This window comes from Ciconia boyciana, chromosome 24 (assembly GCF_034638445.1).
Source record: "Ciconia boyciana chromosome 24, ASM3463844v1, whole genome shotgun sequence".
NCBI classification, from domain to species: Eukaryota; Metazoa; Chordata; class Aves; order Ciconiiformes; family Ciconiidae; genus Ciconia; species Ciconia boyciana.
This window is the reverse complement of record NC_132957.1, coordinates 4,807,192-4,828,973: the sequence shown is the minus strand read 5'-3', so window position 1 is coordinate 4,828,973 and position 21,782 is coordinate 4,807,192. Positions and strand designations below refer to the sequence as shown.

At 45.9% G+C, this 21,782-nt stretch overlaps 1 protein-coding gene across 1 annotated transcript; it reads right to left on the bottom strand.

The window, feature by feature from the left end:
• Positions 1-797: 797 nt before the first annotated feature.
• On the bottom strand, positions 798-21,443 carry SLC25A42 (solute carrier family 25 member 42). The gene is made up of 8 exons (XM_072845556.1): positions 21,273-21,443; positions 12,256-12,378; positions 11,020-11,131; positions 8,631-8,656; positions 7,624-7,790; positions 6,857-6,973; positions 6,213-6,364; positions 798-5,814 (listed from the first exon to the last, which is right to left on the bottom strand). Exons 2-8 carry the CDS (start codon positions 12,337-12,339, stop codon positions 5,489-5,491), a joined length of 984 nt encoding a protein of 327 aa, XP_072701657.1. The 5' UTR covers positions 12,340-12,378; positions 21,273-21,443; the 3' UTR covers positions 798-5,488.
• Positions 21,444-21,782: the final 339 nt, after the last annotated feature.

Sequence of the window (21,782 nt, the reverse complement as noted above, 5' to 3'; positions counted from 1 at the left end):
ACTGGCAGGGTCCAGAGGCAGCTGGTCCAGGGCAGGTCGACAGGGACCGTTCTCCAGCTCCGGCACAGGCTTCCTGCAAGGTTTAGTGCAAAACTAAACTGAGTTTGCACTAAACTGAGCCTCTGGGTCTCAGTTTCCCTTGGGGTACAACCAGACATCGGCGCTGCCCTGCCTTGCAGGGAGCAGCAGTGGGCTGCAGGGAGGTTACTCCGGGAGGGCTGGCTCTGTGCTCACTGCTGAGATTTGCCATCTCGCGCTCCTTGCAAGGTAGGAAAAGCATCGCAACGGCACATCCACGCTAGGCCTGAAATGCAGCTGAAAGCACTGAAAGCCCCAAGAGCTGAGTAGAGGTTGAGCAGCAGCCGGGGGACCCCCAACTTCGGGGAAGCGGCCGGGCCATGCCTAAGCCGACAGTGCCACCTGCTGCCATTGCACACCCGTCCCCGTCCCACACTGCGGCGCTGGGGACGGGGACAGCGCAGGCCTCCTCTGGAGGAACCACAGGTTTTGAGCCAGCTCCAGAGGGGCTTTCCTTCCTTCAAGCTTCTCCTGACTTCCCTGGGAGGGACTTTGGAGGGAGCTCCATGCACAGGAGACCTGTGTGGTTGGGGGCACAGTCAGCACTGCAAGAGGTACCCCCAGCCACAGCCCCCCCCCAGCACCCCCGTGTTTAGTTTAGTCCCTCAATAAACCCACCTCGATGTGCCAGGCCCCTCTCTCTTATGAGCAACGTACAATAGGAGACACCCTCAGAGAGCCTGCAAAGTCAATTATATTTTTTATTAAATATACATCCTCTCTTGGCACAAATCTTAAAATATATAAACATTATATAACAAAGTGTCTTCACTGCAATAAAATAGAACTCCAGATCCAAGAAAAGCAGTCAAAATTGACACACACGCATACACGCACACATCGATGGTGAGGACACATCTTGACAAAAGGCATTTAACAGTGTTTGTGCTAATATATGCATAGACCACACAGGCAGTGAACAGTGCTGGGAAACCCTGCGTCACATGGCATTTAAGGGGGAGCTGGGGGTAGCAGGAGGAATCAGCCCCTACAATTAAAAAAAAAAAAAAAAAGGCTGTTTTGTAGGAAGGCCACCTCCTCCTCTGGCCCAGTCCAGGTAGGGAGGGTCCGTAACCTGGCTCCCTGCGGAGCCCAGGTACCCAGTCAGGCACTGGGGAAATGGCACGGGAATTATCCCACTGCATTTCCTCCTCCTCCTGCCCGTCCAGGACTGGCACCAGACTCGCTCAGGGTTGCCACAGTGCTTCTGCTCAAAGTTTCCTTTCATGCCTCATCTGCTTTTGTGTAAAAGACACCAGAGGGTGAAGATGATAGTGCTCAAGTCCTTCTAGGCAGAAGGCGATAAGAAGTTAACAGAAGTACCACTACTTTTCCATAGAAGCTATGAAACTGCCTTTGGAGAGCTTCCACAGAGTACCAATGCTACACCACGCTACCCACCCCGTGGCTTTCAGTGACTTCATGCCTCAGGAGGCCACGACTCCTCTCCCGATCCTTCCACCACAGTCCTGCCAACCACCAGCCGGCTCTTCGGCGGCTCCGTCTTCCCGGGGAACTGGCAGAGGTCTGCACAGGGCACGCAGGGCAAAGGGGTTTGCAAGAAGCCAGCTCAGATCCCACCTCTCACATAGTCAAGTTCCCTAACTGACCCTCCGAGGCTCCCAGAAGGACCAGCTCTCCCCGAGCTACCTACCCAGCAAGCGGCCACTTTCACAGAGCACAGCGGGCATCACGTGGAGGTACCGAAAGAGGAAACGATAAGGAGCAGCATTTCACAGCTTGTGAAGGAAAGGTGCTAGGAGAAGGAAAGGCGCTAGGCTGGACAAGTAGTTCAAGAACCTTTCAAGAAAATCTTCTGCCTCATCAACTAGTGCCTTTAACTTCTTGCCCGCACACACAAGCATCCCTGCCTGTGAGTGGGAAGCCTGGTTGGGCTGTTTGGGCATCGCTATCAAAGCTGCAGTTTTGTCATTTTGGATGCATCTCATTGGACCTGATGTTCTCGAAGTGCTAGTGCAGGACTAAAGGTGCAGAAGCAGGGAGGGAGAGTAGACAAGAAAAAAAAAAAGCACAAATTAATGTTTGGCGGTAACGCATTAAGGAACAATGAGAAACATGACTTGAAAATAAAAGCAAGGCATTTGAGAAGAATAAAATGAAAAAACTGGGGAATTTGGGGTAGTAAAGAAGTTCTAAAGAAAAGAAGGACTAGAGAATATTCCTGTTAGACTTGTCTCCTTTCTCAGAGCTAAAGGCAATCAACCTTCTTAGCCAGCACACAGGCACCCTCCCTTTCCAAATCAGCATGCCCCAAGCTCCTCGGGCTCTCATTCCAGGCAGCAGAGAGATCTGGAACATGTCTCAATTCATGCAAGAATTCAGAGAAGGGAAGAGAGAACACTCTGTTTCTCCTTTTCTACATTCAAATTAGAGAAGAAAAAAGGAAAAAAAAAAAGAAGCTATTTAAAACAACCCAAAGCACTAACACACAGTTGCTCTGAACACTTTTGCCCAAGAAACAAAAGCACCAAAACCATTACAGACTGAATTCAAAGATCTGTCTCTGAACAAACACTCAGCCTGCAAAACTTGGGAAAACGTGTTTGGCTACAATTCCATTGAATTAAAATCAGGTGCAGCTGCTAATTAAGGAACAACTTATCTGAGCCCAATACTTCCAAGTCTGGCTGTGCTTCAGGTCTCACTGCTCAGCTCAGAGCCCCCAGGCTCTAGATGAGCTGCCTGCACCGCGTTTCAGCTGCAAGGTGGGCGATGCCAGGGTCAGCCAGCCAGAAGCTGCCTCCTCCGCAGGCTTCCCGTTCGTTTAATACACTAGCTGCACTCCTGACGTGGCAGAAGGTACCCTGTGCAGATCTGCCCTCCTGCTCAGTCCCAAACAAGAGACTAGTCATCCAGTGTAAATCCTTTCTCAGTCAGGACCCAGGAGGAATTAAGCCACCTCTGTTGCCATAGGGGTTCAGTGATGCTCAACATCTCATAAGACAAGGTCTGCTGCGCTTGCCTCCGAGACGACCTACCGTACTGTGGAGCAAAGGAGCCCGCTCTAGCTTGGATGCCACAGTTCAGCTTCCTCTCGTCTTCATATAGTACCCATCGGCTGTGCAGAAAGGACCGTGCTTTGAACCAGCAGCCTCCAAGCTGAGAGAGAACTTGGCATGGATTGTACACACAGTCAGACACACATACACACGCGTACGCACAGTCAACTGCTGACACACCTAGTTGCTGGTCTGTACCTCACTTTTGTGGTAGGATGCAACTGCCTTAGTATTTCCTCACTGGGCCAGACAAGATAAAGACAAGAGCAGAAGTAATTGGCTTCTCCATTGGAGAAAAGAAATCAGAGCTCTTGCAAAGGACTAAACAAAATTTCACCCGAACAAAGAGAACAGCTAATCATCTTCCATTAGCAATGGGAGCAAAAAATATACAGAATTCATGGCTATCATCTCTAAAGACTCTTAAAACAACACCACCTAACATTTCTTTAATTAAATCAGTGGCTGCAGTCAAGTTTCACAACGGAAATCATCATTTGTGGGCTTGGAGGCAGAAATTACTGAGGTTAATACCCCGCCCATCCACAACCATTAAAGTATGATCGATCCCACGTGTTCTGGGAACAACATGCATGCTAATACTTCAGTATGCTGGCTCCCTGCCATGTGGACAAAGTGGAAGTGTAGGTGCTCAATTCCTAGGGAAATATTTGGCATTAGAAGCAAGTTATGCTCCAAAGAACAAGTGCAAAGACAAAAGAAAGGAGAAAGCTATTTCTACCAATTGTGCAATCACCTCCATTCCCATTAGTAAAGCCATGACACAAGGCTCAAACTACAATGGCTAATACACATACACCAGAGAAGGACAGCTTTTAAATTATGCCTTAATTTTCTTTTATACATTACGGACTATATCGGCTGGAAAGGGATTTTTAATCTTGGCTTATGTAATCTGATTCTCAGAGAAGTCTAAGGTTTGCTCTGACCTCTCTTGCACTCCAAATTTATTACAGGAATGGAACATAAAACAAAAACACCCCCAAATCTCCATTTCCCTGAAAACAGATTTGAAATAGAAACACTGAAAGGTACTTTACCATTCATTTTCAAATTGCAACTGGAAATGATTGGCACTATATATAATTTCTGAAGGATCAATAGTGGCTGTGGTACTCATTTTCCCAAGGACCCAGTCGGTCCAGAAAAACTTTAGGAATAAAAGCAAGGGGGCTTAGGTGTGGACTAATGAATGGAGGCGACACAACCTACACAGCAGGCACCAAAAGACAACAAGGTTGTTCAGAAGCAGGGCCAGCAGCTTGAGTCAACTACTAGGCTGTATTCACCAGACGTGAACAGCCTTTCAGGATAGCTAAGTCTGCATCACACGTGCATCTTTGAGATGTTTGTTCTTGCATCGTGCATAAAGCGGCAACAATAATACTGAAGGACAAAACTGCTTAAGTTTTAAGTATGTAACAGTTCCTTTTCTAATGCATTAATACTACAGTCTGCCAAATCCCTCAGAAAACGCTGCCTTTAAGACCATGACAACAACGGAAGGGTTTGGGTAGCCTGAAAGCACTACTGCCGTTCGACTCAATCCAGTTTGTGAATCCAGGCACAACCCCAACTCAACAACACTGACGACAAACATGAGAATTTGATTTACAAAACTGCTCAGAACTTTCCTCCCCTGCTGCCTACAGTCTTTGGTAATCTCAGAGGGACATGGCAAGCAAGGGATATTTTATGCAACAAAACTCAGAAATGAGAAGAACATTTGAAAAAGGGCAGCATTTCCAAGCGGATCTCACATTCAACTTCCAGAACAAAAGAAGTGACCTGGACCTGTTAAATCCTGCTGTGTCCTGTTTTATGGAGACTGATGCTTACAGGTCAGAGGAATCTGGAATTCCCTACAGACTAACTGGAATTATTGCACTTGGCAGACTGCCTCCAGCTAACATGTGTTCAGTAACTAAGAACTGCCTTCCAGAGCAGCAGTCACTTCCCAGATTCAGGGGTTCACTCCAACAGCACCGAGTCCTCTCCTTCATCATCCACCACTTCATCTGCCCACAGAGACCAGGTGAGGAGCCAGCAGCAGCACAAGTTTGTTTGAGAGGCTCCACTCCTGGTATCAAAGAGTAAAACAGAAGGGTGAGGCAGCTACTTTAGAGGACTCAGTTCTGCAGAATTGTAAGAAGAATCTTGTTTAGGAAAGGGTTATTTTCAGGTCAAGGTCTGCAAATAACTCAGAGGTTCATTAAAAAGAAAAAAATCCAACAACAACAGAAAAACAAACAAACAAGAAAGGTAAGTTCTCAGCTGCAGGAGAGCATGTACAAAGTGAGGGAACGCTAGCATTGCTCTTTCTACACGTGTTGTACTTTTCCCCAGCAAGGGCTGTGGGGATTAAGCTACTACCTTTCAATATTAGTGCTGTGCTGTAATTTACGGAGAAGGATCTGCGTCAGGTCAAAGGTTGTGAAGCTTATTCCCACTGCAATTGGACCTTTGACCCAGTTCATGCTGAGTCCTTTGTACAAGCCACGGATTAGTCCCTCTTCTCTTATAATCTCCTGCATGGTGAGAAGGATGGAACTGTACGTGTGTCCCATAACCCCCGCCGTCTGCATCCGTCGGCGAACCACATCCAGGGGGTAAGAAGCTGACTGGCCAATCAAGCCTGCACAGGCACCAAACAAAAGCCGCTCCGGAGGGGATGGCTGCAATTTCCCACTGTGATCTGGGAAAGAGAAAGTGGCAGAGTGTAGAAAGCTGCTTGTAATAAACACGTGATTAAGGTCAAGTGGGCTGAGACCCAGAGAAAGTACTGAGTGCCAGAGCTCCTGAGACTTTGTTCCCAACTTGGTTATTAGCTCACTTGGTATATAACCAAGTCCTTCTGCACCCAGGACTTGCACCTTCTTGTTTCTCTGCAAGACAGAGATACTGCTTTTCTGCAGCTTGCCTTCTTCGTAGTCTGGAATTGGAGAGACGAGGGCACAAGGCATCCTCCACAAGCACAGAACCGTGCAATTGGCTTTGAGGCCAGGAAAAAGACTTGTACCACTGAATTCAAACATCTCGAATTGGCCAAAAGCCTACACCATGTCATTTGAAAGCAAACCAAGCTGCCTTTACCTGCATGTAGTTTCTTCAATGTCTCGTAGGTGAAGAAGCTAAGCCCAGCATACGGAATCACTCCGAGGATGGTTGGTGTAAATCCCCTATACAATGTCTTCAATCCTTCCTCTCGGGATATTCGGATGAAGACATGAACAATATTGCTGTACCTAGCATGTGGACACAGGAAAACCAAATCTGCGCTGGTTAGTGACTGCACGCACCAGTAGTACTTCCAACAGGACTTTCTGAAGGATCAACAATTAATTAATTCGGCTCTGAGCTCATCAAACAGCTCAGAAAGGATTTCAGAAGCCTGTCTGCAAATGGAGAAGCTAGTCAGCAGCTCTCCTATAGCCCTATCACAACATGCTATCCTGTCTGTTAGATCTCTTCTGGAGGCATCATGCCAGCTGGCCTCCTAAAGAACCAACAGACAGGTTTTACTAGTGAGGTCTTTCAATATCGATCTCCTTCCAGTCCCTGGACTAACCAGGATTCTGGTCATTTAATCAGTGCTCAGACCCCAGCAGTAAGAGGTTTATTACACCAAAGGCTCCGAGCAAGAAGTGACCCAGAAAATGGGAATAAAGTCATCTGACCTTAAAAGAAAGTTCTGCATTTGTTCGTGGTGCTTGTACTTGCTTTCGTTAGGCACTTACATCTCCTTCGGCGTGACAGCCATTCGAGCACGGACCATATCCAAGGGGTAGGTTAACATGGCAGCCGTTGTGCCTGCCAGAGAGCCAGCAATGAATCGAGGAAAGGGTGTCAGCGCTCTAAAGTAAGGTGAGAGAAGAGACCAAACAGATCACCTGGAGATGGAAATACTATGTGGCTTTTGAGGATGGCTCTACTCTATCAGCTACTGAATCCCTTCCCTGCCTGTGTACTGAAGAGAGTTGGGTGGGTGGGGGTTGAAGGAGCTGTGTTTTGCCACAGCCATTCAAGACATAGGCTTAGAGAAATATCTGCTGAGGACAGCAAGCCTGACTTGGGGTGTCTCAGACACTACATGCCCAAGAGCAGGAGGCTCAGGCCACGCGCATAGCTCAGATAACAGCGCAAGGCTGGATCTTGTTGCTTCTCCTGCAAAGAAAAGCTCTTTGTTTTACCTGCCCACTCTCAGCACAGGAAAGTGCTAACTCAATGTCTAGGCCACTTCTTGCTCATGCCTCTAGAAGACAGGGTCGTCTTCTCACAAAGATCTCCCCTGTGCAAGACTAGAAGCCCAGCCCTTTGCTTAGCCCCCTCACACACCCTGTTCTGCGAAGCCATCATGAGAGGGGCCGGCACAACTCTGTACCAACAGAGCTTTCGACTCAGCAGGCCTGCACAAAGCAGAGAAACGTGCTCCCTGCCTACAATCTACGGTCCCACAAACTGCTCCATCCTCCTCTGCAAGGATCAAAGCCACGCTGCATCTTACTTTCCCTGGAAGCCGTAGTAACTCCCCAGGAGCTGCTTGTACTCTTCGTGCGCACAGAACTGAATGGCAGCGTAAGGGATCACACGGACCATGGTGGCTGAGTTCCCCCGCCAGAGACTCCAGAAGCCTTCGTTGAGGTAGGTGCGATAAATCAGCCTGTAGGCTTCCTGCAGGCAACGGATCAAAGGTCAGACAGGGAGATCATGATAAGAGGGAGTCCAAACAATAGAGGGGGAAAAGGTGACCCTATAGCTTAACCTCTCCAAATCCTCCTTCCCACCCCAACCACAGTACGCTGATATCAGCTGTTAACACTCACAGCCCTGACTCCAGAATAAGACAACTAAAACGTCTTCTCTGGGGAGACTGAATCAGGTACATTAGAGCGAAAAAGAACCAGAGCCAGGAAGACAGAATTTTACACTCCAGACCTCTTCATTTTCCCTCCGAGGGCAAGGCACAGAGCTGGATTGCTGTTTGCACAAACCATTTCTCAACCCAAATTAATCTTCTTAGTATAAGACAGAAACATTTGGATTACACATATTAGCACAGCACACATGGAACAGCACATGCAACAAAACATTCAGCAAGCCACGACAGCAATCAGCTCCCAAATTAAAATTTCCTATATACTCTGAAACAACTCCAGTGATGGTTGGGGGAAAGAAAGCAACCACTAGAGGAGAAGGTCTAACAAACCAAAGCCCTGAGCGATGCCACAACATTTACTGTCATGTCACAGGTAGAACGTGGAGCATGAATGAGGACGGAGGCCCCTCTGTGCTTGGCACTGGACAAAAACATGAACATGAAAGAGCATGGCCCTAAGGAGTACTATAAACAATACTGTTCCCAGTCTTTCCCTCTACGCTCTTTCACTGTGAGTACTGCTAATAAAACCCAAGCAAGAAAGTTAAATAAATACAAACAAAAGATGCTGTTAGGGCTATTACTACCATTAATCAAACACTTCAGGTCAACAGGAGACAGACACATCACCTCACCTTGGCAGAAAATCTTTTTGAAGACACTAAAAAGAAAAAACTAGCATTAGGTCTTGCAATACATTTAGATGGATCACATAAACCACACAGCCATTTAATCTAAGGGATAAAAATAGAAGCAAAACAATTAATGAAAGAGAAAATAGAGATTCTTTATAATAAACCAAGACTTTCCACTGGTAAGTGTGCCCAAACTCTCCTTAGCACGTAAGTTCATTTTTCCACCTACTGTTATGAAAATGCTCAGTTGCTGTCACACTTCTTACTTTAAAGCACTAAAAATAAATGAATAAATAAAAACTTAAGCAAGCAAAAAAAAAAAATCAAAACTGCACCGACCACTTATTTTAGTGGAGCATTTCCACGCACAGGTTCCAGCCTAATGCCAGAATCCAGCAAAGAACGGGTCTCTTTAGTGAGGCTCCACGCACGAGTGGTTTCATCCTAGCAAAACTCAAATGAACACTCAGTTTTTCTTTTCTTGCATCCATTCAAACTGACAGCATCTCTTTAACTATGTAATGCACAAGGCATTTGGAAGCAAGATTTATTTGGCATACAGCAGCTCTGTTTTGTAACATTCCTACAGCAGGAAGGAAACCCAGGCTAAAACCTGAACAGCAACGCTAATGAAACATGGTTCCAATTAAGTGTCTATTGCAGTTTCTTTCAAGCTCCTTTGAGACTTGTACCCTCTCAAGTGTATCAAACAATCACATGCAAATACATTTTCACCATGCTGCTCCTTTATGCAATTCAACACTTTTTTTTCTTTTAAAAGAAATAAAAACACCTCAATAACCAATTGCAGCTGGCTCTGCAATGGAAAAGAGCTCTTTTCGCTCTCCCACAGGAAAATTCTTCAGTCTCTAGTTCAAGGGACAACCTTCCCAGCTCCTATGACCCAAAGATGCTTTCCCTCTTCACAGACAGGGAAGAGGTCCCAGAGTAAAAACCTTTAGGAGAGCAAGAGCCTAAGAAATGCATTAGCTACCAAGAAATTAGTCAGAACGGGCAATTTGTAATCATATCCTTTGCAGCGACTTTAATGGGCCAAACCAAACCGGTCTTTTTATAAAGGTAGGGCTGTACAAATTAAAGGTGATTTATACGGACAGCTGTTGACTCAGCCCAGCTCTGCCGTTTCCATCTCACCTCTGATCCTGACATTTCCAACCTCAGATGAACTACAGTGTTTGTTGTGGTGAGAAAGCACAGCGTGTACTCATTGCTGCACTAGCATCTGGTCACAGATGCAATCCCAGCCTGCAGCCAGCCCAGGCTTTAGCTCCCTACAGCTTCAACTCCCTGATCTATATCCCTGCTATTCCAGACCTCAGCCCCTGGTATGCTGAGAATGAAAATCATGTCAAATGAAAGTCAATTCCGAATTAAATCTCACCCAGGGATTAGATTAAACCTACCCAATTCATTTAATCTGGGATGTCAACCAGATTTAAAATTCTTGGCCTCACCAAATGTCTACTGTATTAACTGTCTGCACCCTTCCCTTTGGGACAATTAGCGTAGCTGACAGTTCCTGCACTGAAACAGGGGAACTGAACAGAGCCCACAATGAGGCTGAACCCTAAATCCCGCTGAACACATGAGAATTTTCTACTCCAATTAGATTAATTGCATTCTCAGGTACACACTTTACAGGTTCCAAAAAGGGCTTTGTAATACAAAGCTAGGTATGCCAGCTTCGATGCCTCCTGCAGTACTTTTCATCATTAACTTCAACTCCAACCAAAACAATTCAGCTGCAATACAATGCAACTCTTAGTAGAAAAGACTGCATACATTTGAGCAGGCACAGCCTGGCATCCAGCCTTTAGTAAGAAACTCAAACAGCTCAATTACCTCCCTCCAGTGTCACCACATCTCCTTATATTGCTCCTTTCCCCTCCCAACCTTATTTCTCGAAACCAGACACAGAAATCCAGAGCGTTACCAATCATCCCCTCAAACGCTGCCTTTACAGTGTCTGTTTACTCGGCACTCCAAAACTCTCCCTTATGTCACAGAACACATGTGGCCAGCCAGCGTTCACGAGCCACAGGCATCGTCTCTAACCAGCAATACGCGCATCTGCGTTACACTGAAATAGAAAAACTCTTGCTGACTACCATGAGACTTGGATCCAATAGTATGGGCCAGATGCACAGCTGATTGACACCTGCAATAATCCTACCGAGAATCAAACAATAGGTTTTTAGACTCAATTCACTGTGGTAATGTCACTATTCTGTCTGCATCCTGCCAGGTCTCTGCAGACTGAAGGAGGGCAAAGCACTGCAGAACAGGCTGGCTGAGCAGATCAGAGAAGCTGGTTTGGATTCTGCTAACAATAAAGTAATAGCATTTTGCAAAAGCCGACGGGACTCACCTTGAAACATGATTTTTGTCCTATCCAGTGGAGCTACTGCAGTTTTAGCAACAGCACCAGCCAATGCACCAGACATCAGGGAGTTGAGTACTTTCTTTTTCTCCTGGTTACCCTGGAACAAAGCATTGTTCAGTATGACACAGTCAAAAGTTGTAATATTTTACCTTTGCTGCAGCATTTACCCCCTCTCAAGGACTTGGGTCAAAATTCCCTTCAAAATTTCAAGTACAGTAAATTCCTGGTCAGATCATGAAGAACAAAGATTAGACTTGTCTGCCAAGATGCAAAGTTCCAAGGTCTGCCACCTCTTACATGTACTGTTTTCTCTCTATTAAGCTTTCTAAAAGCTAAGCCACTACCTCCTCATGATTTAGCTACGTACAGGAGGTAACTTTCTTTCTTGTCCTTCCAGTTACACACAAGCCCTATTTCCACATTGTTCCCAAGACCTTAAGAATATAACAAGACAGGTTTCCCACTATGATAAATGGAATGGAAGTGTTTTTGTTATTGACATTTCTGCCACAGCTCATATTTATAAAGCAGCTATCTTCTCATAACACATGGGCAAAAAGCAAGTAAATGACTTGAAATCTAACACCGTGAAGGTTACGGACTGAAAGACAAGTCAAGACAAGGCTTAAGAATGTTAACTTTTGATATGCTTTGTGATTTCATGGAGAAGAGGAGTTAACGTTTTTCTTTTTTCATAATGTTTCACAGCTAAAAAGTTAACATTTATTACCAAAATACATGGTTGAGTTCAATTTTCCATTCAAATCTTTGCCTGTCTGGTGTTAAATGCAAGGGTAGCCATGCAAAGGCAGCACTGTGTGAACTTCAGCCTGAGTTTTGGTCTAAATCAGACCAAGGTTCAGCGTCTCTTCCAGTGTTTCTAGCAGGAGCCTAGTAACAGCAGCAAGAGCAGGGAAACCAAGACTTATGGCTCTCTTCCCAGCTCTGCCACTAAAGACATAACAAGGCATAACCTTGAACAAGGAACGCAGCCCTGCCTGCCTGTCAGCTGTGAGCAATGCCCAGCCTCTTCCCAGAGGGCTGGAACTGCTTGGCTATCCTCAGAGAAAGCAAAAGTTACACGTTACGTGGCTTGCACATACACTGCAACTCTTTCAGGACTCCACAGCTCAAATCCCATTGAGCTACTTACTTTCTAGAGTAGCCACACAGCTCTTCTCTCAAACCCATTGCATATACCCAACAATCTCCTGCTCTTACCTCTGATGGGAGATGGGTTGATGTAACTGGCTCCACATCCTGCTGTTTGAAATCCACTTGACCTTCTCTCACACCATTACCCATACCAGTTGAACTTACAAGTGGGCAGAAGAGCTACGGCTCCTAAATTGAAAATGAGAACAAAGCAAGAGTTAGTGTCAAAAGTTGGAAATATGCAGGTAACAAAAAGCTTGTACAGGAAGAAAGAGCAATCTACTTCCAGGGCCATTTTCAGTAGGAAAACCCCCATCCCAAGTTCCCAGATGAGGAGCATTTCTAGGATCCTCATGCCATTTCCTTCCTTTAAGGTGCAAGTGTATGGGGGGTGGGTACTTTGGTGCTATGTAAAAACTGTGTCAATCATGTTCACTCTTTTCAGCCCACAAGGAACTCAGCTGCGAGTTACAACATCAAAATATCTGTGGTTTCTAGAGAGAAGAATCAGATGCTGCTCTGGCCTCTTCCATCGCTTACAGTGAGGATTTTGGTTGCTGCTCAGTCTGACTGCTGAGCATCTAGATATTGGAGAAGGCATACAGAAATTTAAAACCCAGCCCTGGAAAATGGAAAAAATAGTCACAGCAGTAAGTCCCAAAAGCCTGCCATAAGCGATCGGAGGTTATTTTAGGAAATAGATAGATCCAATGCCTCACACGTGCCATAAAGGCTATTTTGATGACGCTAGCGATTTGACTGAGAGCAGCACGTCAGTGATTTCAGAACTCCCTTTCTTCACAGCTGCAATGCACACGTGCTTGTATCTAGTGAATCAGTGCAGTTTGCACAGATGTTTCTTGCTGTGATACATGCTCTCACTTGCCGCATGAAAGGCAAGGTCAGTTCAACCTTAGCTGCAAAGTATAAATGCAGAGATTATGCTTTAAATAGAAGCTATCACTTTAGCACCAAACTTTCTAATATTTCTGCTTTTTATGATGCAATTTTTTCATCCTTAAATATGCAGAAATGAGAGTGCTAAAGTTTGAAAAACTTGAGTTAGCGCAGAAAGGTGGCCTCTCTGAGTTCTGAATCTATTCACAAATTGGATGTGTAACTACAAAGATCAGTTTTCTAAGCAACAAGCCTGCTCAAATAGCCACCGTCTCCATTTTGTTAGCTTCAAGGAATGTGGTATTAGGAAATCTGAATTCCCAAATTGCTCCCCAGTTCTGCCACAGCCTTCTCACATGTCCTGCAGCAAGTTACTTTACCTCTGGCCCCCTCTGAAACCTCAGGCACAAGAGCTTGCTTACTTGGAAAGGCTGTCTTAAGACTTTTTTTTTCCTTTTTAACAATCTCTAGATATTATATGCTTGTCAGCACCTTTCATACTTGCTGACCTATTTTTTTTTCCCCCACATCGCTCTCATAAATTAGTGCCAGACTTCACTTTCAAAACCCCTCGGTTGCGGCAGAGATATTAACGCAAAGCCAGAGACAGATCAGCCTTGTCTGTATTCGTGCGTGACCAATTTGTGATGATGAAGCTATGCATGACCTGTGCACTCAGTCCAAGGGAGGACAAACACACCTGGGTATCTTTAATGCCAGACATCACTTGCTAGAGCTTTGGGAAGACACAGATCAATGTATTTACAACTCCTGAGGGTGTTTTTGCAAAGAAGAGATCGCAGGATGTTGCTCAGAGAGTAATAACTCAAAATTTTAATGAAAGACAACATCTGATAGTCCAAAGCACGACCTAAACAGCATCACTGTTTGCACTTGGAAAGTTCTATCACGGAAGCTTGCTCACATCAGACCATGTGAACAAAAACTCCCGTAAGGATCAAGACCAAAGATGATTCATAACACTACAGAGCAGAGCATTTCATTAAATTATTTTGAAGAACACAGACTGTTGATTATTTCTAATTACTCTCTGTAGTTACTTCCTTTCCTTCTTATCTCACGTACCTGGAAAATGTATTGTAAAACAATGCCTCTCAGCAAAAGCATGAAAGAAATCACGTATTATCCCTAGCTATCTCAAATAAAGAAATGTAGGTCACAATATCAGATTTATCTCTACCAAAAATAAGCCCACAAAAATAGAAATCATGCTGAAGAGCTTAGAAATGCAATATGCAACTTTATTTTAAAACACGATTTTGAAAGATGATTGAGAAAGAGATGACTAAAAGGATATTTTAAATACTAAACTGATGTTATTAAGCCTGGACTTATTTTAGAACATGCACATGCATAAAGATGATATCCATTTACTCAACAATATTCTCTTTGATCCTATTCAGAGATTTCTCTTTTTATTTTTAGTGCCCAATGCCCTGATCTTACAAACACCTGTCTATATGCTCAATTTTACATATTAAAACTCCCCACATGCTCTACATAAATATAGTCCCTAAACTTGCAGAGGCTTAAATGTAAAAATAGCATTTATTATTTTTATTCACCTTTGCTCTCTGCAAAGCAATGCAGCTTTAATTTATTTTGGAGTTGGGCTGGATTCTGATGTCGGTGAGTTATTAACTGAATTCTGGCTGTTATGACCAATAACGCACACAGGAGCCACAGGGAACAAAGCTTTGCTTTAAAGTTTCAGGGTGAATTTGTAGTGCCTGCCCATTAGAAGCCAGCCATTATTTTGCATATATAGCTCATTAAGTAATCCACTGAAACCCAACATGGAGCAGCTGGATATTTTTTAAATCCTTGTATTTTGTATAGCCCCATACACAGTCATTACTTATGTTTACAAAGTCACAGGAAACAAGCAAAAAATAGCTGTGGATTAGATTTAATTTTTTATAACACACTTCTGTGTTATTTATATTGTAGTTACACGGGTCCTTGTCACACATCTGGATCCAGACTCCTCAGTACTACATGCTGTAGAGCAAACCATTTCCCTAAGAGAACATATAATCAGAAAGCAAAATTGCTGGCGAAGGCAAGTTCAAAAGTTAAAGAGGTTTAATGAGTAACATACGCTGTGCTTTTACAACACAATTCATGGTAGCTTCTTGAAAGTACAAAGCACTTACTCTGGCATCCAATTTCAACTCCATCAGAAAACAGTGCCTGTAACTTAGCCACGCTAATTCACAGTCACAGATTAAAGTTTATTTACCCAGTTGCAAAACAGGGAAGCTCAGGCCCTTTGTTTCTGGCAGTGGCATCTTAGACAAACTGATGAACTCAGCTGCAATGGTCTGCTTTGTGATCGTCCTCTGAGCCCTGGGACTCCTTCTAAGTATCCTGCCCGTGTTCCAGCGATTGCAGAAACATCTGTGTGCTAAAACAAGTTTCATTCCCTGCATACCAGGAGATGCACAGAATATGCTCTGCACATTAAAAACTAGAGCATTGTTAGTCTTCCCTTTCCATTCTCCCAGCTCTCTCCAGAGGCACTTAATGAATACCTGAGCAAGTTCAATCAAGCTGTCAAACTGACTCTCTGACAAGTTAGACATTCTGCTTTTCTTGGTGGCGATTTTGATTAAAAGGACAGGCAAGACAGAATCAAGTTATTCAGATGATAAAAGCAACCTACTAGGAAGAATGTCTTACAGGCAAGCGCCAGTTCATTGCCCAAAGGGTGGGGGTTCTCAGAAAAAACAGCTCTAGCTGTCCAAGCCACTTGGGAATCCAATCATGATGCTATAGTTCAGCTATTTCATTTGAACATATTTTAAATTACACAGTCTTAAGATAATTAGTTCTTCAGCAGAAGAGCCAATGGGTTTCAGAGACCAGCATCCCAACTAAGAAAGAAGCACAAATTCTCCAGTTAGGGTGTGTACCATTAAAATCACATTGCTAAAGTAAAGGCTTGTAGATTATTATACGGTTCAATATTTCAAAATTAAACCTTATTTAAAAGTTTGACTTCACATCATTACGGCATGGCCTGCCTGAAATCCCTCCTTTATATATCTTGCCAGCTACGCACACGCTTTCCTGTGGCAGATCAGCACCACCAACTTCCAGGAGCAGCTGGAAGGAGAACTGGGTTTTGTGCAAAACTCACAGCTGATGGAGGCAGAAATCACAGTGCCCATCCTCTCCAAGCTTCACCAACATCCTAACCACTCCCGTTCTGCCAACACCCGGGCAGACCCGAAACTACCTGCTAATAGAAAAATACCTTAACTACAAAAGCAGACCTAGTCATTACGGTTTTCGCATTACTACATAGTCAGAAAACAGGAGAAGCCTGGGCATCCAGCCCAGAGACTGGCTTGCAACGTGTCATTACCGAAAAACAAGTTTGGCTAATATTCTCCAGTGGAATTTAGACCTGTCACAAAACACTAAGATTTCTGAAAGAATGCCATCTATCCAGCAAGAACAGCTGATATACTGCAAAGCAAACAGTCAGCACCATCAGCTATCTGAATCCAATGGCACCTATTTGCTAAGAAATATTTGCTTTTTCCTTGAACAACCCCAGTAGTAATTATAAAAGTAGTTTAGAGCCCTGGACATGGGAGTGTCCTGACAGACAGGTAATGGCAAAACCACGTAGTTCCAGCAGGCAATAGCTGCTGTGATTTGATGCCCACGAAATGCACTGTATTCACAAGACAGGCAGAAGAAACTTAGTCCTGCTATCCACTTCTCTCTAGTCATTAGCAAAACCAAGGATGGCTAACTGCTTCTGAGGAGACAAAACAAGGTGCATACAGGAACTTCAAACACTTTTTTATTCAGTAACTGGGAGTTGTGTACAGCACCTACCATACCTACAGCTCGCAGACATTACTGTTACACAAACTTGGATGAAGTCACAGTTCACCTCTGGGGCAGAATTTCAATTTCATTCAGATAAAGTCACTTGTACAACTCCATTCAGATATGCCAGCTTCCCTCATTACTCAACAGCTATCCGGTTCCTACCTAATTCTTCTTTTTTTTTTTTTTTAATTATGTTGCTAACATCACTAATGAAAGCGTATAATTAAATTAGGAAAAAAGAAAACCAAGAGAGTTCCTGCAGAACTTTTCACACATTTTCCCAGGCAGGCTGAAGTTAAACAGTACCCAGGGAAGTTGCTCAATTAGGTTTCCTTCAATTGTTATTGTTAAACTGAGCAATTGAGCCTAACAGAGAAAGAGATGTGGTAAGAGCTGAGATTACTGCAGCCTTAAATTCACCCTTGGAGCAAAAGCATCACAGAAAAAAGGGCTGAAACACTCAGAACAGGGATGAACTATAACTAGATGGCCCCTTGAGGTCCATCTTTGCCTTCCAGTTTGATTATGCCATTAAAAATCAAAAACAGATATGCCCTGCAGACTGAACTCTCTTCAGTCGCATTCATCTTTCAGTTGCATACAAATCTGATCCCAAAACATTAGCTATGAATAGTCCATTGCATTTCTTCCTTTAAAGGTCTGTACAGAAACTGTTAGCGTGATTTTAAAGAATCACTGACTAAAAGACTCACTAAATTACAATATCTTGAAGAGTTTAATTTTTTTAACGTGCTTTCTTAGCTCCCAAGTACAAAATGCATGCTCCTCCTGCCTCCCTCAGCCAGATACAACGCAAGTCTGCCAATAAAACTGAGGATAAAGATACAAATCCTTTGCATGGTTTTAGATTATCTGACTTGAATTAAGCCAGTTGCTGAACACTGAGAAATGGTTAAATCTAAAGCTCTGCTAGCACAGCCAGCTGTATTATTCAGAGGAGTCCAGGAGACTCGCATTTTGAACTAAGCTTGGAAGGAAGGCATGAGCCACAGAACAGAGAAAATCTTGGCAAGAAAGAACAGTGCTTCATTCTTCAGCTGCTAAAAGAAGACTGCTGCTGGGAACACCTCAACTATGCTTTCCACAGCCAAAAACTGAAGACCAGTTCTTATCTGCAAGACAGATAACAGCTTTATCTGAGGGAGAAGGGAGCACTTAAACAAGGGGGCTGAATCACCAAGGCCCTCTGCTGAACCCACTCCATTTGTCAGACAGCAATCACCTTCCTTCAAGAACAGAAGGCAGAAAAACAAACAAACAAACAAACCACCACACACACAAAACCCCAAACATCCTCTGAGCTTGAATATTCCGCTCAAAAATTATTTCTCAGAAGTAATGTCATAAAGAAATGACAATAAAATATTATATATGACCTCTCGGCCAGCAGGCCTCCTGCAGGCCCATGCAAATGCAAGCTTTCCCATCAGCGGATCCTAGATATATTCACCTGAACGTCACCACTTGCACGCACAAGGTCCCAAAGTGACAGATACCAGCACAGATGAAATTTTTGAATTCAAACTGAGATTATTTGGAATACAAGCAACCCCCAGTCAATACATGAGCAATCTTTGCCAGGAACTATTTCAACGCAATAACGGATAATTACAATCTCTGCTCTAAAACCCCAGCAGTTTAAATTGCCTATGAAAAAAAGGAAAATAAAGAACTAAAATCTTCCATCATTAAGCAGAATGACCCACAAGTGTGCCAAGCAGGTGTCATTTCCTAACGGCAATGCTTTCCATACTGACTGTATGGAGGCATGCTAGACCGCAAGTTACCCACCCCGCTGTCTGTTGCACTAACTCCAAATGGTACAAAAATTAACGCAGAGTTAAGCATCAACTCTGCTTCAGATTTCAATTAAGTTCGATTACCTTATGGTAACTCGGGCCTAGCAGCACTAACACGTGACAGACACACCTTCATCATTAACTGCACAACAGCAAGGAATAGCGGATTGAAAGCCCAACTGGAGAGCAAAGAACTCCTCCAACACTCATTTCTTTTGTGACTTGGAGTAAGCTGTTTGCATTTCAGTTCACCTTTCCATACAACACAAAAAATAATCTCCCTTCGTAAGACAGCTACCGGGAATACTTATATATCACCTGGAAAATGGAGAACAGCACTGCAAGGTGAAGTATTAGTATCAGTTTCACATAAGGAAGGTACAAACCTGAATGCATCTTCCTACAATTAGCAGCTAAGTTACTAGAAGAAAATTATTCCTGGTTCCTGAGCTTTTTTCTAACAGCAAACCTGTCTGACCTGTCCCAAGCCCATCTGTTTCACCAGGTAACCACACACTCAAGGCTGCATTGGTGCTCACCTTATGTTTTATGTAACCTCCTGAAGGAAAGTTTAACGAACCAGATACACCTGAAACATGCACTAGCAGTGGGGAATGCCTAAGTCAGTGTACTAGCTACGGCTGCAGGTAGAAATTATTTTGCGGGAGCTGCAAAAAGAAATTATTGCAGCTCCTGACTCATACTGCTGTGCTATCAAGAGCTAAAATTCCCCTGTCTGAAGCAATCATTGGGGTCAGAGAGTTCCTGCTGAAATCCAACATCAAGGACAGTCCCAGTTCCCCGCCCCAGAGCAGCTTTCCTCAAGACCAACAGTCAGAGGTCCTAAACAATGACTTTGACTTGCTTGGGGAAAGAAAAATAAGTGTTGAGTATCCACAGCTCTAGAAGGATGTAAAGATGCTCAGAGTTACCTAGAATCCAGCCCTGGTGCTTGAGACACCCAATCACACAATTATTTTTAAATACATTCACCCACAGGTTGTTGGTATGATTATATCAACCCTCTGGTACCCTTATTACACAGTCTCTCTTCCCTCAGCTGTTTTCCAACACCCACAGACATCTCTTCTGTTCCTTTACACACACACCCTTCTCCCAAACTAGAGTCATTTAAAAAACAGAATGTTTTCAAAACACTCTAAATTCATCAAACCACAGAAAAACATCGGAGGAGCACACAACCTCCAGAAAAAGCTTTGCAGTTAATGTGACCATGAAGCATAAGAATCTAACGCAAAAAAGAGCCAAGTGACAGCAGACTCCAAACCCACTCTACGCAGTTTGCTAAATTAACAGTCAACAGGAAAAACACAGTCAACAAACGCAAACACATCTTCAACTCCTCCAAACTTCAGGGGAGTGCAGGTTTAAGGTCAACAACGCAACTGCAGCACCAACTGCTACGCCTGCGGTACAGCAAGTTACACGCTTGCACACAGCAGAGAAGGTGGAACAGCGTTTACTAATCCTGCACAATCATTTCCAGCATTTTCTTTTCATGTTATAATTTAAACCCAATCCGAGATGCTTCTTCCACTTCCATATTTGAAGGCAAAGCAGGAAAGTCACCCCCACTCTGCAACTTTTTGCTTATGCTGAAGTAGGACAGAAGCAGAAGACATTGAGAGATCTGCATTTAATGTCTTCCACACCCTCTGGTATCTACCCCTCCGCAGGGAAACACAAAGCTTGCCGGATTCTCAGGTTCACATCAACTTAAAAAACAAAACAAAAAAAATCACATCTCGCACCTAAGCACGCATCTGGAGACCCACGCTCGTCTGAACCCTGCTTTGATCAAAAGACTTGGAAGAGGAGAGGTGCCTGACGCGCTTGACACAGGCACCTGCCCCACACCCGAGAAGCGGGGCTGGCTGGCAGGGCTGCAGGCAGGCAGGAGACGGGCAGGGGGGCCAGAAGCAGGCAAGACGAGCTGCGGGACAGGCCGGCAAGGTGGCAGGGCAGGCAGGGGGGCAGGCAAGGTGGCCAGCGGGGCAGCCAGGCGGGGGCAGGTAGGGGCCGGGAAGGCAGGCATGGCGGGCAGCGGGGCGGGCAGCCTGCAGGCAGCCGGGCAGCGCGACCCGGGGGCGCGCTGGGCCTCCGGCGCGGTGCCGCAGCTCGGCGGTGACCACGGCAAAGGCCAGCGCCGCTCTCCCGCAGCGCGGGCCGGCTCCCGGCGCGGCTCCAGCCGCTTCCCCGAGCTCCGGGGCAGAAGGGGGCGGCGGCGGCGAAGCCCGGCCGCAGGAGCCAGAGCCCCGCCAGCCCCGGCCGGACCGCCGGGACAGCACGGAGGGACACGGAGGGACGAAGCGGCGGTGACCCCACGGGAGGCCCCAGCAATGTCACCCGGCCCCGCACGCCGCGACACGGCGTGGGGCCGCCCGGCCCTCGGGCGCGAGGCCACGGCGATGGGCGCCCGGGACCTCGTCAGCGCCCGCCGCGGGGCGGAGGGGCCCAGGGCCGCCCCGCACTCACCGGCTCGGCTCCGCTCCGCACTCGCCGCCGCCTCAGCCGCCGTCTCCCCGCGGCCGCCAGGCCTCCCCCTCCCCCGCTGCGCCCCCGGGAGGCGGGGCCCGCCCTGACGGACGGCCAATCCCCGCGGCAGGGGCAGTACCGTGCGCGGGGAGTGACTGCGCGGCCGCAGACAGGCGGCGGCGGCAGCCAACCGGTGCCGGGAAGGGGCGGGCTGAGCGGCCGGGGGCGGAGCGCGGTGGGTCGGTTTGGTGCGGGTGGGGGAGGCGGGGCGCGCCTGGCGCTGGAGCGCGGAGACCCGCGCAGGGCCCTGCTCAGCGCCCGGGCTCCGCCGCCTGCAGCGGGCCCGGCCCGGCCCGGCCCCACCTGCTTCCCCCGGCTGCCGCCCCCGGCCTGGCCCCAGCGTCCCCTGGGGCAGCGTGCCGTGCCTGACGCCTGTCCCGCATGGCCGTGTGCCATGCCCAGCCCCGCCGTCCCCAGGGAGGCGGGCTGCTGTGCCCGGCCCCGGTGTTC